A 13,660-nucleotide genomic window follows, 5' to 3' on the forward strand; every position below is an offset into this window, starting at 1 on the left:
TAACCGAAAGGTTGCATGATCGAATCCCCAAGGTAAAAAAACATGTTGTTCTACCCCTGAACAAGGAGTTAACACACTGTTCCTAGGCTGTCATTGAAAATAAGAATTTGTTCTAGTTAAATAAATGTCACAATATCACATGCATTTCACACATGTTATCCAGATACTGACTGTTAGCACTTGGTGGTCTATAGCAGCTTCCCACAAGAATGATGAAGGCAGATGMACCTGTAGCCATGTTACTTCAACAGAATTTAAGATGAGCATCTTTAACATGAACAGCTTTATAGGAATGTGGTTTACTGGGAAGCTTAGCAGAAGTAGATATTCTCATGTTATTTATGTTAGTGCTGGGTGAGCTGCACACAGTGGACTTCCTACTAGGGCACACTGCCTCAGTGCTAACAGTATACATCTGGTTCATAGACACGTGATTGCTGCATACAATAGCTGTAGGATCAACAGAGGCATTCAGGGCAGTTAGAGGGACATAAATTAGGTTACTTACATTGTGTCTACCAATACCCCTGGTATAATGTACATTTTCATTATGATGACTCAGAGGCACAATGGTAGGGAGTAACTGAGCTGGGCTTGGGTCATTGATAAGTCATTGTCTTACCGCAGCCTTATATGGCTGTGAAAGGATCCAGGAACCCAAATTATTTGGGTGGATCCCATCCTCCTTATAAAACGTGTTTTGTTTCCAAAAGGTATCGAAATTGTCAACAAAAGTTACACCCATTGAGCTGCAATAATCATGTAGCCAGTTGTGAAGAGAAAGAATCCTGCTAAAGCRTTCAATGCCACTTTTCAGAGAGGGCACAGGGCCAGATATGATGGGTCTTTTATTAGTGTTTAACAGAGAGTCAGTCAGCTCTTTGAAATCCAGTTTCGACTGTTCAGAGCTGTCATTCATTATGTCATTAAAACCCACATGGACTACGGTAGAATTAATGTCCATGTCCTGGCGTAGTACATTCAGGAGCAGCCTAGTAATGTAATTTACTCGATCCCCGAGATGGGATGTTGTTTTTGCACCAGGAACAGTCACATTTCTTACCATGGAGCTGCCCAAAATCACGGCTTGCAAGAAGGACGAGGAAATCTGCCCACTCCCACACTTCACAGGATGGTGTAGGCCTCCGACAGATGGTAGGCACAGCGGCCACAGACACAGGTATCCTCAGCAACGAAGGTGCAGGAAGATCAGGCTCCAGGGTGGCGAAACTATTTGCTGTTTGTATCCGCTCCGGGCCTCTCGTTGGGAATGTAGACTGTTTTACCGGAAGCCGCTGTCTTCGGCTTCCACGGCTCATGACATGCGACCACTGTTGATTGCCATGCTCCTCTTGCTGTGCTCCTTCGACTTCACTATCAGATGGGGGAGGAGAGACAGGAGATTCCTCCCCTGGCGAAAGAACTCCGGGCAAAACACCGGCCAGTCGGATAAGGACAAACGACAAGACGGAGATGCATCCAACATGTGAACGCCGTAAAAGCTAACCGCGTTGCGGGATCCATGCAAAAAACAGTTTGGTATTCATGTTTAACAAAGATTGGTTATGTTTTAGTTATAATAACAAACCAAGTGTTTCCAGCATACAGTGTTTAGCTGCACACTCTGATGACATCAGAGTGTTGGTGTATCTGTGCCATTCAGAGGGTAAATGGGCAAGACAAAAGATTGAAGTGCCTTTGAACGGGGTATGGTAGTAAGTGCCAGGGGCACTGGTTTGAGTGTGTCAAGAACTGCAAAACTGGTGGGTTTTTCACGAGCAACAGTTTCCCATGTGTATTAAGAATGGTCCACCACCCAAAGGACATCCAGCCAACTTGACACAACTGTGGGATGTATTGGAGTCAACATGGGCCAGCATCCCTGTGGAATGCTTTTGACACCTTGTAGAGTCCATGCCCCGACAAATTGAGGGTGTTCTGAGAGCAAAAGTGGTGGGAGGTACAACTGAATATTAGGAAGGTGTTCCTAATGTGTTGTACACTTACTGTATGTGCAGGGGGAGTGTTAGGTATTAGTCATTGACATGGTGAGTTGTTTCACCCCCACCATTACATCAATGCTTAGATCAATGTTATAATCAATAAAAGTCATATACTCAACTTCCTATGTGAGCGCTGAAGGAGAAAATTCAGCATCTTTCAGCCGCCTGTATGCATGTGCCTGTGTGCATGCATGCATCTACAGTATGTATGATGAATGTGTGTTCAAAAGTGCACCAGTCACAATCAGAAAAACACCAATCCTCTCTTTTTTACACACACACACACACACACACACACACACACACACACACACACACACACACACACACACACACACACACACACACACACACACACACACACACACACACACACACACACACACACACACACACACACACACACACACCTCTCTGACATGGCATGATTGGTCACTTTTCCCCTCTCCCTTCCTGCTTAAATAGTTTTAACAAAAGAGAGGGAGGGAGAGGGGGAGGGAAGGAGTGGATGGGGGAGGGGATGCATGTGCTGCTCTGTTGTCACTAAGGGAGGGAGAGAGGGGAGAGCAGAGAGAAAAGGGTAGGGTCCCAGAAGTGAAAAAGAGGGATGGCCATACACACCACTGCTCTACATTGCCTTACCGTGTGGGTTATTCTATTGGCTTCCACATAGGACGCATCATATCAAGGAAATACAAGCATGAGCAGGTAGGACTGGATTTTGTTTTAGAGTTTTATCTTCCTTTCCTTCTGTTTTCGTTTTCCTGCTTTTTTCTATCTATCTTCTGTTTTTCTTCTCTCACTGCTCTCCACATTCCTATTCTTTTCTGCTTTTCTCTTCTCTTTCTCTCCCATATCTGGTCTTGTGATATCCCTTTATTTCTTCCTGCTGTTGAATTTCGATATTTTTGTCCTGTGATAGAAATATATAAAAAATCTTCCTCCATTCCACACTCTCAATCCTTATTTATGTTTTTTTATTCTCTACCATGTGTCTATTATTTAAATGTTGATCATCTCTGATACTCAAATTCCTCAGTTATATTCATATTTTCATCCTGTTTCCTGCATTTTTGCTTCATATGGTAATAACACAGCTGCATTCTTCAACACTTGACAAAGTGCAAAGATCTGATGGTTCTTTTTGGTGTGTAACTGCGTGAGTGTGTGGACGCGTGGATGGGTCCAGAGGATTGGATACTCTTTAGTAATTTTTCTTCTGATGGTGATATTGTGGTTTTATGGTCAGAGGGCAGAAGCGGTTCCCTTTCTGTCAGAGCGTTCAGCACCGCTGTTGCATGAACACTCAGACTGTGAGCAACACTATATATTGTTTGGTTTTGATTGTGCTCATGCCTTTCCTGAAGAGTACTCCCATTTCCATTAGCTTATCAAAAACATGTCATTTTCCAATGATAGRCCTAATGTGTACGGAAATATTAAGGTTTTACACGTTTTAGATGATTTTACTCTCAATTACATTATTCCTTTCAGTCATGGTAATTATGTATTAGCATTAGTAATAAGTGCTTCTGACAATTGTTTTTCTGGTCTGTAAATACTTTTGCATGTGAGTGAACAAGTGGCTAACCAAGTGAGCTAGTGACCTAGGGGGCTAGAGTGAGCAAGTGCTAGTGAGTGAGCATGAACGTGCTTGAGGAGGAGAATAAGTATTTGCATTTGGGTCACTTCAATGGGAACATACAACCAGAGAGTGAATACAGCTTTGTGATGTTTCAAGTTTTATGTGATTACGTACATATTGGTGTGTTATATTTTTCCAGCGCTGTCTAACTCACTGCTCTCTCTCCTTTCCAGTCATTAGTGTGACTGGGTACTGAGGCTAGCAATGGAGTGGTGTATGACAACAAACACTAACAGACCCACTCAGATGGCCAGCAGCGCGGGACCAGCCAGCAGCAGAAAGTGTAACGTGTGTCCCCGCTTCCACCAACACTGAGTGGACTCAGTCCTCTCCTCTTTACCAGGGAGCAGGCACCACCAACACTGAGTGGACTCAGTCCTCTCCTCTTTTCCAGGGANGTCCTCTCCTCTTTACCAGGGAGCAGGCACCACCAACACTGAGTGGACTCAGTCCTCTCCTCTTTACCAGGGAGCAGGACGGCAGAATGCTCAGTCCTGTCACCCCCCACAGTAAGTGTGTGTATGGAGCGGATGGGGGGTACACTGTGTGTGTGTGCACGCGCATGTGCATGCGCTAACTTGGTTGTCTTTCTCAGTCTTGACACTCAGTCCTGGACATTTCTCCTGCGGCCAGTGGAAAAGGGGGAGGTGAAGGCGTGAGGGAGGGACTGGGAAAGGAGATATTGGAGAGGGGATAATAACTCCAACAGCTGAGTCTCTCTTCTCTGTGCTTCACATTGAGGAATTTTAAAGAAAGAGCTGAGTTGCTGTCTCTTTCTCTCTGGCTCTCTTGCTCTTTCTCTCTCTATTTCTGAATGGCGACCACCAGCGTGTTTAAGGCTAGTTTTAAACAAATCCAATAAATTAGTATTTTTCACATGCTTTGTAAACAACAGGTGTAGATTTACAGTGAAAGTCCCTTTCCAACAATGCAGAGTAAAAAAAAAAAAAGTGAAATAGTGGCATGCAGCATAAATAGAGTGAATAACGAATAACAATAATGAGTATGGGAGTACCAGTATAGAGTCAATGGGCAGGGGTACGAGGTAATTGAGGTAGCTATGTACATATACAGTGCCTTCGGAAAGTACTCAGACCCGTGACTTTTTCCACATTTTGTTACATTACAACCTTATTCTAAATTGGATTTAAAGTGTTTCCCCCCTCATCAATCTACACACAATACTTCATAATGACAAAGCAAAAACAAGTTTTTAGAAATGATTGCTAATGTATAAAAAATAAAAATGAAATRTTACATTTACATAAGTATTCAGACCCTTTACTCAGTACTTTGTTTAAGCACCTTTGGCTGGGATTACAGCCTCAAATCTTTTTGGGTATGACACTACAAGCTTGGCACACCTGTATTTGGGCAGTTTCTCCCATTCTTCTCTGCAGATCCTCTCAGGTTGGATGGGGAGCGTTGCTGCACAGCTATTTTCAGGTYTCTACAGAGATGTTCGATTGGGTTCAAGTCCAGGCTCTGAATGGGCCACTCAAGGGCATTCAGAGACTTGTCCCGAAGCCACTCCTGTGTTGTCTTGGCTGTGTGTTTAGTGTCATTGTCCTGTTGGAAGGTGAATCTTCAACCCAGTCTGAGAGTTCAATCTTGGTTTCATCAGACCAGAGAATCTTGTTTCTCATGGTCTGAGAGACTTCAGGTGCCTTTTGGCAAAGTCCAAGTGGACTACCATGTGACTTTTACTGAGGAGTGGCTTCCTTCTGGCCACTCTAGTATAAAGGACTGATTGGTGGAGTGCTGCAGAGATGGTTGTCCTTCTGGAAGGTTCTCCCATCTCCACAGAGGAACTCTAGAGCTCTGTCAGAGTGACCATCGGGTTCTTGTACCTCCTGATCAGGCCCTTCACCCCCGATTTCTCAATTGGCTGGGCGGCCAGCTCTAGGAAGCGTCTTGGTGGTTCTATGTGTTGTGTGTGTGTGTGTGTGTGTGTGTGATGTGTGTGACCATCATATTCAGAACCGGCGGACAGGACGATGAGTGTGTGTGTGTTTGTGTGTGTGTGTGTGTGTGTGTGTGTGTGTGTGTGTGTGTGTGTGTGTGTGTGTGTGTGTGTGTGTTAGGATGTCAATGCAAGTTTGTGGGAGTGTTTGGGTAGAGTCCAGTGTGTGTGCGTATAGTCAGTGCAACAATAATCTTGCTGTCCAATCTATTGGGGTAGAGAATATTCTATCTATCCTCTATCCTCCATGTAATTGAAGTGTGCTGGTACAGTGGGGGACTGATTATGTCACAGTGAGCAGTCCCTCCTCGTTATGTAGTTTTAGCGCTTTATCCACACGGAGAGGCTAAAATTAGCACCCTTGGACTCTGCCAYCATATCCTTTCCTATTTCTTGGTGTTAAACTAAACCAAAGAATGAACTGGCTCTGCGTACATTATTATGTTGTGTGTTTTTGGATGTTAATTATTTTCTTAGGACACATTTCTAGCTTGTTATTGTTTTTAGTAATGCATTCCCATAAATAGGTGTGTATTTTTGGTGATAGCTGGGTAGATAGATTGTTATGCTTTAACATGCATGTGTGCTTTGCATGAGAGGTCTCTAAGACAAGCTAATGAATATGCTCATATTGACTGATGTTATTGATTAGGAGAAGGTTTAACAGGATTACCACGCTAACATGATTTGAATAATACATTAGAGACACACCTTACCTACCTCTGTGTGCTAGCAGGACCGCTACTATAGGCAGAGATATTGGAGCCTAAAATTTATTTTGGGGGGTTTTGAAAAGAAGAAGTGAATTGTGTGAACACACATGCCTTGTGTCTTGTCTGCGATGAGATTGTTTAGCGTACGTCTGTAACATACCTGCTTTTGGAAAGACTCACACTTCTGTGTTAGATTTCTCCCCATAGAGAAACTTTCTCACAAACACATCACACACACACACACACGTCATAATTAGGAGTGTGTGATAAAAAACGTGGTAGTGAATACATTTTGTGGATCGTAGCTAAACAGTTGCACAGGGTGAAATAGTTCTGTGAGTAAGAGTCAGGTCGTTAGTGACGGGATGTAAATGAGCTCTAATTAGAGTGGTGTGGAGGGATTCACGTGCACACACAGACACTCTTTCTCTCTCTCTCTCTCTCTCTGTATCTCTCTCTCTGTGTCACACACACACACACACACACAAACATGTGCATCAGGCCACCATAGTGTTCATGACATCTCATTAAGCAAATTTGAGTCCAGTTGATTTAAGGTCCTCATTAGCTGGTAAAGGCTTATAGAGCCCTGGCCTGCAATGATATAGAGTTGGTTCAGTCTGTAGCCAACAGCAAGATCAGAGTGACCGTTTAGCCATTCCACACAGAGGAATGCATGGAGAAACAGCCGAGGGCAGGCAGAGAGTAACCCAAAGAAAGGAGGAAGGGAAAAAGAAAACTATGTTTATGGAGAAATAGTATAAGGATGGGGATTTAGAGACAGAGGTGGGAGAGAGAAGGGCAGATGGACTGGTCATCTGCAGAGTGATATATGTGTGGACACAATGAGCAAAGAGGCAAGGCAGCTCCGGCCACATGAGTGTGTGAGCTGAAAGAGACAGAGCTTGGGGGAGGGGTGTCCTAAACCACGCAGGCATGGACTCACGTTAGTACAGGTCTGAGGGAGGGAAAGAGAGAGGGGGAACAGGAGGGGAGGAGAGGGAAGGTAGAAAGGGAGAGAATGGAATGGAAGAATGGAAGAGTTTAATGTCCCATTGGTTATAGCGTTCCGTACTGATCCAGATATGGCTTAAATTAATACTTACGAATACTGTGTGAGCAGCTGATAGAGAGCTCTCTCTCTCTCTCTCTCTGAATTCCATACATTCCAATAGCCTAAGTCATCTGCAGGATTCTCTCTCTTGCCGCTTGGCAGGCCTGCACAGCATGCTCAAACATCCTGGTCTTCGCACAGACCTATCTGCGTATCTCAGTCAAACACAACACATAAACACAATGAAACTTTCTCAGCAACATTATGTGTGTGCATTGAAGTCTTTGTGTATTGTTACTGAGTAATAGTGATTTTGGAGAGGTCAGGCTACCTACCCTTAGGGGAAATGATCCAGTCCAATCTATCACACTGCCTCTGATGCCTTGCAAACACTCCAAATCCCATGCCCATGTCCCCTCCCCGTCTCCCTGCCTGCCTCTCTCCGTTATTCATCTAATTAACCCTTAATTGCTCACACTGACCGTGCAGTGGACCGCTACCAAGAAGGAGATCAAATTCACAYCAGCAGCTCTTCTGGTCACACAGATCAAATGCATGCACAAACTCTGGCCCATATGTTGACTGATCACATGATTCATTGTTGAGCAGAACTAAATAAGAGTGTGTATAAGAAATAGGAAAATTAGTAAGATCAGACATGCCAGTGGGTTTGGTCTCTCCAGTGTTAATGGTACTACTGATTTGCGTTATTGTGAGATCTAGGGAACACAACACTTGAACAGCACATATGGTCTATGCTGGCTGTGGAATGGTAATTTGGACACTGGCCCTTGTTGGTGATTGACGGTAGGTAAAGAGAGAGAGAGAGAGAGAGAGAGAGAGATCAGCGCAGAAGCTAAATCGTCTCTCCACCTGGCTATGTAATTAGGACCAGTCCAGCGAGACAAAGCTGCTTTCTCTCACAGAACTGGACAGAGTGGATGGTGTTGAAGGAGGAGGTGGGGGGGGGGGGTCCACGTACTGGCCATCCTCTGATTGGATTGATCAAGCTCTTGTTTACAAGCCCCCTTTTCCCTATTCAATGTGCAGGCACACACACGAATGCAGGCGCGCACACACACAGGCACACAATCATTCTGTTTTACTGGCTCCCTGGTCCTACGAGGCGTGCTGGATCCATGTGAGGGCCTTCATCCTGAAGGCAGGAAAACAAAAGCTGGGGTGTAGAGTTAGGGTAGCACTTGACCCCTGGAGAGAAGAAGGAGGAGCGTGGTGCATGTGTGTGTGTGCGCATATATGTGTGTGGCATGTGTGTGGTGGATGGATAGGGGTGGTTACAACTCTAGCTCACTTCTTCCAGGTCTCAGATTTCAGGAGCCACTATCCTGTTGGGAATACCCATTACACATGTGCAGTCATGCACCACACACACACACACACACGCCTTGTAAGCTGTCAGTACTGCTGGTGGATATATGGAGCTGGTGGTCTGAGTTAGTGAGATGTTTGGGCTCTTATAGGATCTGCTGTCAGACAATGGGGTCCCGTGGCTTTGTTAGGGGACGTGGTGGGACAATAGGAGCTGAGGGACAGGCTGGACACAGAGAGAGAAGGCCCCTCTGCTCAAAACAGCTGTCTCTTATTGGGGCCCACACGACAGTGTTGASACGTATGCCACACACATACATATGCACAAACATGCTCTCTCCAATCTCAGTCRCCCAACATGTTAGACTCATCCACACAGTCAAAACACCTAGTTAGAGTTAGGTCCAAATACGGAACTCTTAGTACAGAACAAGGAGGTGATTATAGAACCAGAGTTTAGTAAACTGTTAGATGCATGCGATGCACGTGGGTTGGAGTATTTGGAACCAGTGGCTTGAAACAATTTTGAGCTATAAACAATTGCAAACAATTGAGTTTCGCATCATGTTTTTGGTTTTCTATTATTACCCATAGTGAAGTTCAACTCCCCTCATAATCATTTTGAGGACTTACAACATCACAAACAGGAATATACCTCCAACAAGAGGACAACAACAGAGATGATGATAAACAAAAACACCCATACATGCTTATACCTCATCATCCTCATCATCTCTGTCTCCTGGTAAGCTTGCAGATACGATTTAGCCATGACAGGTGCCCCTCTAAGCCCTGAGGAAGGGGGACCAGATTAGGGTTAGGGGAGCGAACACACCCCTCTTCTCCATGCCCTACTCCCCATACATCATCTGATACAGATGGCTGTGTTATATACTCACTGTTTTTCCCTAATCTTGCCTGAAATCTCCTCACCCTCCTTTATGAATCAATACTACTGTAAACATAGAGATGCACGTGCACGTGCACACACACACATATTCAACCAATTGTAACATTCTGTCATGAACACATGTTCAACTTAGTAAAAAACACATTTTCTAATTTTAAGAGGTTAATTTAAAAAAGAACGACAATAGTAAGTGCCTATTAAGTTCCAAATAAAGCGACAGGGTAGACCGTACCCCACGATTGACTGCAACAGGGTTGGCGATTTAATCTTAAATCAGCAATACATCCCCTTGTTAGAGTGGGAATGGAAGCTTGTGTACAACAGGGAGGGTCAATTGAATTCAAGCTTCACAAAAAAATTGAAATTGTTAAAACATTTCTTTCTTGTCTATCTATTGGTAACAGTGTTGACGTGTTGTGCTCGGCCAGCTCAGTTTTTCAACACAAAAGACCAGAAAAATTGCCATTCTTTTACACTATGATTTGACTATTAGATGTTCACTGTTTCTTTTGAAAATATTATTTAAAAAGGAATAGTTTCCCCACATTAAAATGCTTATGTTTATGTGTTTCTCTTGAAGTACCYTTTTGTAAGCTTTTGTATGTACACTATTATAGATGTGTCTGTGTAGATTGTGTTTATTATTTCCCTTAGGAGTGCAATTTTTTACCAAGGGTTTATCGACTCTGTGCCAGAAGTGGTGTGTTTGTTTTTGAGCTGGGGACAGGAACAGTCCCATGACTGGCTGGAATTCCCTGGAGCATCGGGGGGATTTCACAGAGACATTTCCAGGGGGGATTGGGACATGGCTGGGGAGGGGCTGGGAGACTCAGCCAGGGCGACCTGGGATCTCTGGATTGGATGAGTGAGATTATGGGACTGAGTGATCATTTCATTTAGGGATCAACATGTGGATCGTTTAGCGGCCCATCTGGTGGTCCTGGTCAATGTGTGACTAAACCACACACACAGAGGTAGTGTGTTAGTGTGTCGCTGTGTTGTGTTGTGTGTGTGTGTGTGTGTGTGGTGGTGTGTGTGTGTGTGTTTGTGGTGGTGTGTGTGTGTGTGTGTGTGTGTGTGTGTGTGTGTGTGTGTGTGTGTGTGTGTGTGTGTGTGTGTGTGTGTGTGTTGTGTGTGTGTATGGAGAGATCAGACAGTCTGATGTAGGCAACCAGGCGCGCTAGAGTTGTATTGTAAACAAGCACAACACTGAGACAATGAACCCTCACCACCATGCTACTGACTAGGATTGGGGAAAGCAGTGAACAACCCCAGGTTTCTCTTTGCTTTCACTCTCTCCCCCTCGCTCTGTCTCCACCTTTCTCTCCCTCTCTTTCCCCTATTTCTCTCTCCCTCTTCCCTCTCTCTCAGTTCTGTTGTAGCCCCTCAGGTCTAGGCTCAAAGGGTCGGGACAGTTTAATAATACTCTACAATGCCTGGAATGTCAGCCTAGTGCTGCTCAAAGACAGAGCCTGTAAAGTCAATCAAAAAGAATGGTCGACCACTGCCCCAGTGGAACACACTGCACCAATGTGTGAGTGTGTATGGGGTTGCTTGTGGTGTGTGTGTGTGTGTGTGTTTGTGTGTGTGTGTGTGTGTGTGTGTGTGTGGTGTGTGTGTGTGTGTGTGTGTGTGTGTGTGTGTGTGTGTGTGTGTGTGTGTGTGTGTGTGTGTGTGTGCTGTGTGTGTGTGTGTGTGTGTGTGTGTGTGTGTGTGTGTGTGTGTGTGTGTGTGTGTGTGTGTCTGTGTGTGTGTGTGTCTGTGTTGTCTGTGTGTTTGTGTGTGTGTGTGTAAGTGTAGTGGAGTGGGGGTCTCACACACACAGAGCCCCGTACAGAGGAACAACAATGGTCCCAGTGAGAGCGAGGCAAAAGGGAGCGGGCGGCTTATCGCTGTGGGGACAAGGCCAGGGGCTGTGTTGTTCGTAACAACACGGCATGGAGGAGCTCAGAGCACTAGGTCCCCTCCACAAGTAGAACTGTAGGAGCACTGGGGAGAAAACGGACTGCTAAGAAAATACATTATAATGGATTAGGCTCCACTGGTCAGCGGGACTGTAATGGTTATTTAGAAAACCTTACCTTCTAGGGTTTGCAAGTGAGAAAGAGGTACAATCTCCATGAAACCTAGAGTAAAGTGGAACTATGTTGTATTTTTTTAATTCAATCTATTTGAATGTGGTTAGTGTATTACCAATGTGGTATGGTTCTCTGAACAACCTGAAAATCTGCAGTTATGTCTGCTCTGGACTGAAAGGTTAAAAAGTAATACGTGATGAATAACCATGCTCTCTCTCGGTCCTCTCTCTGTGTCTGTAGGTCTGTTGAAAATGCACTGGTCTCCGGAGCACGTGGCCCCCCTGTCCCAGTGGCCTGAGCAGCACCTAGATGTGTCCTCCACCACCTCCCCTCCCTCCGTCGACAAACACGATCCCTACGCCACCGCAGGTCGCTGCAGTTACACCCCTGCAGCCGGCTACCCCTGGGCCAGTGATGACATCTCGGCCCTCACTGCCTCCTCCTTGTTAAAACACTATGCCGAGAAGTACTCAGGTCTGGAGTTGCCCTACGAGAGACCTGCCCCAGGGGCATACTCAGAGCCTGGGTCTTTCCTGAAGAGCGAAGCTGAGCCCTGGTCCCTGGGGCAGGGAATGGAGTGTTACTCTGGGCTTGAGGCCCTGGCTGCAGGGGCCAAAGTGGGCTCAGTGTCAGTGGGCCTCACTGGCACRGGCAGTGTGACGGTAGTGAGCAGTAACTTGACCTCTGATCCCGGATATAGCAGCAGTGGCTCCTGTAATGGCCCCCCCTCTCAGGACTACCCACCCTCCTACAACAGCAGCTACCTCTCCTCTGGATACTACCCACAGACTGGCTCAGCACTTCCCCCAGCCTCTCTACACTCTCTGCATACCACCCCCACCTTGGTGCCCAGCTACAACCTTAACAATCCAGTCTACAACTACCTGCCAGGCTGCTACTCCCACCCCCAGACCAGCCTGGCATCTGGCTACAGCCACCCCAGTGCCTCCTACCTCCCCTCTGGGCTGAGCACCTCTACCTCCCTGACCCCCCGGCCCACCGTGGTGGGGAGCAGCTATGGATACCCCAGTCACAGCCTAGGGGTCGGCTCTGAAACAGGAGGGCCACTGAAACGCAAGGCCTTTGAAATGGTGGAAGAGGGGGAGGAGGGAGGAGGAGAGGGGGATGGCTTGCAGTACAGGAAGTACGGCAACGTCCATGGAAATGGCCAGAGCAAGAGCCACGGCAACGGCTACGCCATGGCGGGCTCAGAAGGCCAGGCCTACAAGCCTGGCAAGCCACTGGTGTTGCCTCCTTATGGTGGGCAGAGGGAGTACAGCCCCTCCCCAGGCCTAGGTGGGGAGAGCAGGGGAGGAGGGGAACACGGCTTCCCCCATCAGAGGCTGGCCATGAAGATGCCTGTGTCACGTGCACGATCTGAGGACCCCACTGGAGGATGCTAGGTCAGGCACTTGAGAAGACAGCTCTCTGGGGGTCCCTCYGTTGTATTGGCATTTGAAAACCAAGTAGAGTACTTACTCAGCCAATTACTGGGGGAAAACAATCGTTGGATTTTGCAAAGAAAGGTCATGTGATCTAACCAGTCAGGAGAGAAAATGSCAAATTACTTGTATCCTCCTCTTACATCTTTATAATTTTAATTATTTGATTTTCTCCAAAGAGTCAATGGGCACTTTGTCCTGTAGGGGTGTGGGTTGGATGTGGGTGTGGGTGGGGTGGGGTGGTATGGGGAGGGAGGGAGGGTTCTAGATTGCCTGATTTAGCACTGTCTGTCTGAATGGATTACCTACTGCTTCTCTCAGGATCCTATTTATTTTTCCATCTGCTACTATGGCAGAAAGTGTTGTTTTGATGAGTTGCTCTCTTAATTAGAGCGGCCGCTTGATATGAAAAGGGCCTTTGACTGCAATACCTCCTCAAGCACCATAAGAATCATATCCTCTCAAACCAAAACGTAGAGAAGAACATCCTTGTGGTGTATTTTAATAACTTGACACCTCCAGC

At 46.0% G+C, this 13,660-nt stretch overlaps 1 protein-coding gene across 3 annotated transcripts; it reads left to right on the forward strand.

Moving 5' to 3' along the window:
• The first annotated feature begins 2,560 nt into the window (after nt 1-2,560).
• LOC111966230 (fidgetin-like protein 2) lies at nt 2,561-13,354 on the forward strand. 3 transcript variants are annotated; one of them, XR_011480764.1, is made up of 2 exons: nt 2,561-2,711; nt 3,822-4,041. XR_011480764.1 is itself a non-coding variant. In XM_023990717.2 (2 exons), the coding sequence occupies exon 2, from the start codon at nt 11,947-11,949 to the stop codon at nt 13,096-13,098; it is 1,152 nt and encodes a 383-aa protein (XP_023846485.1). In that variant the 5' UTR covers nt 2,561-2,711; nt 11,936-11,946; the 3' UTR covers nt 13,099-13,354. The 3 variants fall into 3 exon arrangements, 2 of the variants coding, with proteins under 2 accessions (XP_023846485.1, XP_070302212.1); XM_023990717.2 differs by lacking the exon at nt 3,822-4,041 and adding an exon at nt 11,936-13,354; XM_070446111.1 differs by lacking the exons at nt 2,561-2,711; nt 3,822-4,041 and adding exons at nt 4,051-4,157; nt 11,936-13,354.
• The last annotated feature ends 306 nt before the right edge of the window (nt 13,355-13,660 follow it).

Source organism: Salvelinus sp. IW2-2015, linkage group LG1 (genome assembly GCF_002910315.2).
Source record: "Salvelinus sp. IW2-2015 linkage group LG1, ASM291031v2, whole genome shotgun sequence".
Lineage (NCBI taxonomy): Eukaryota > Metazoa > Chordata > Actinopteri > Salmoniformes > Salmonidae > Salvelinus > Salvelinus sp. IW2-2015.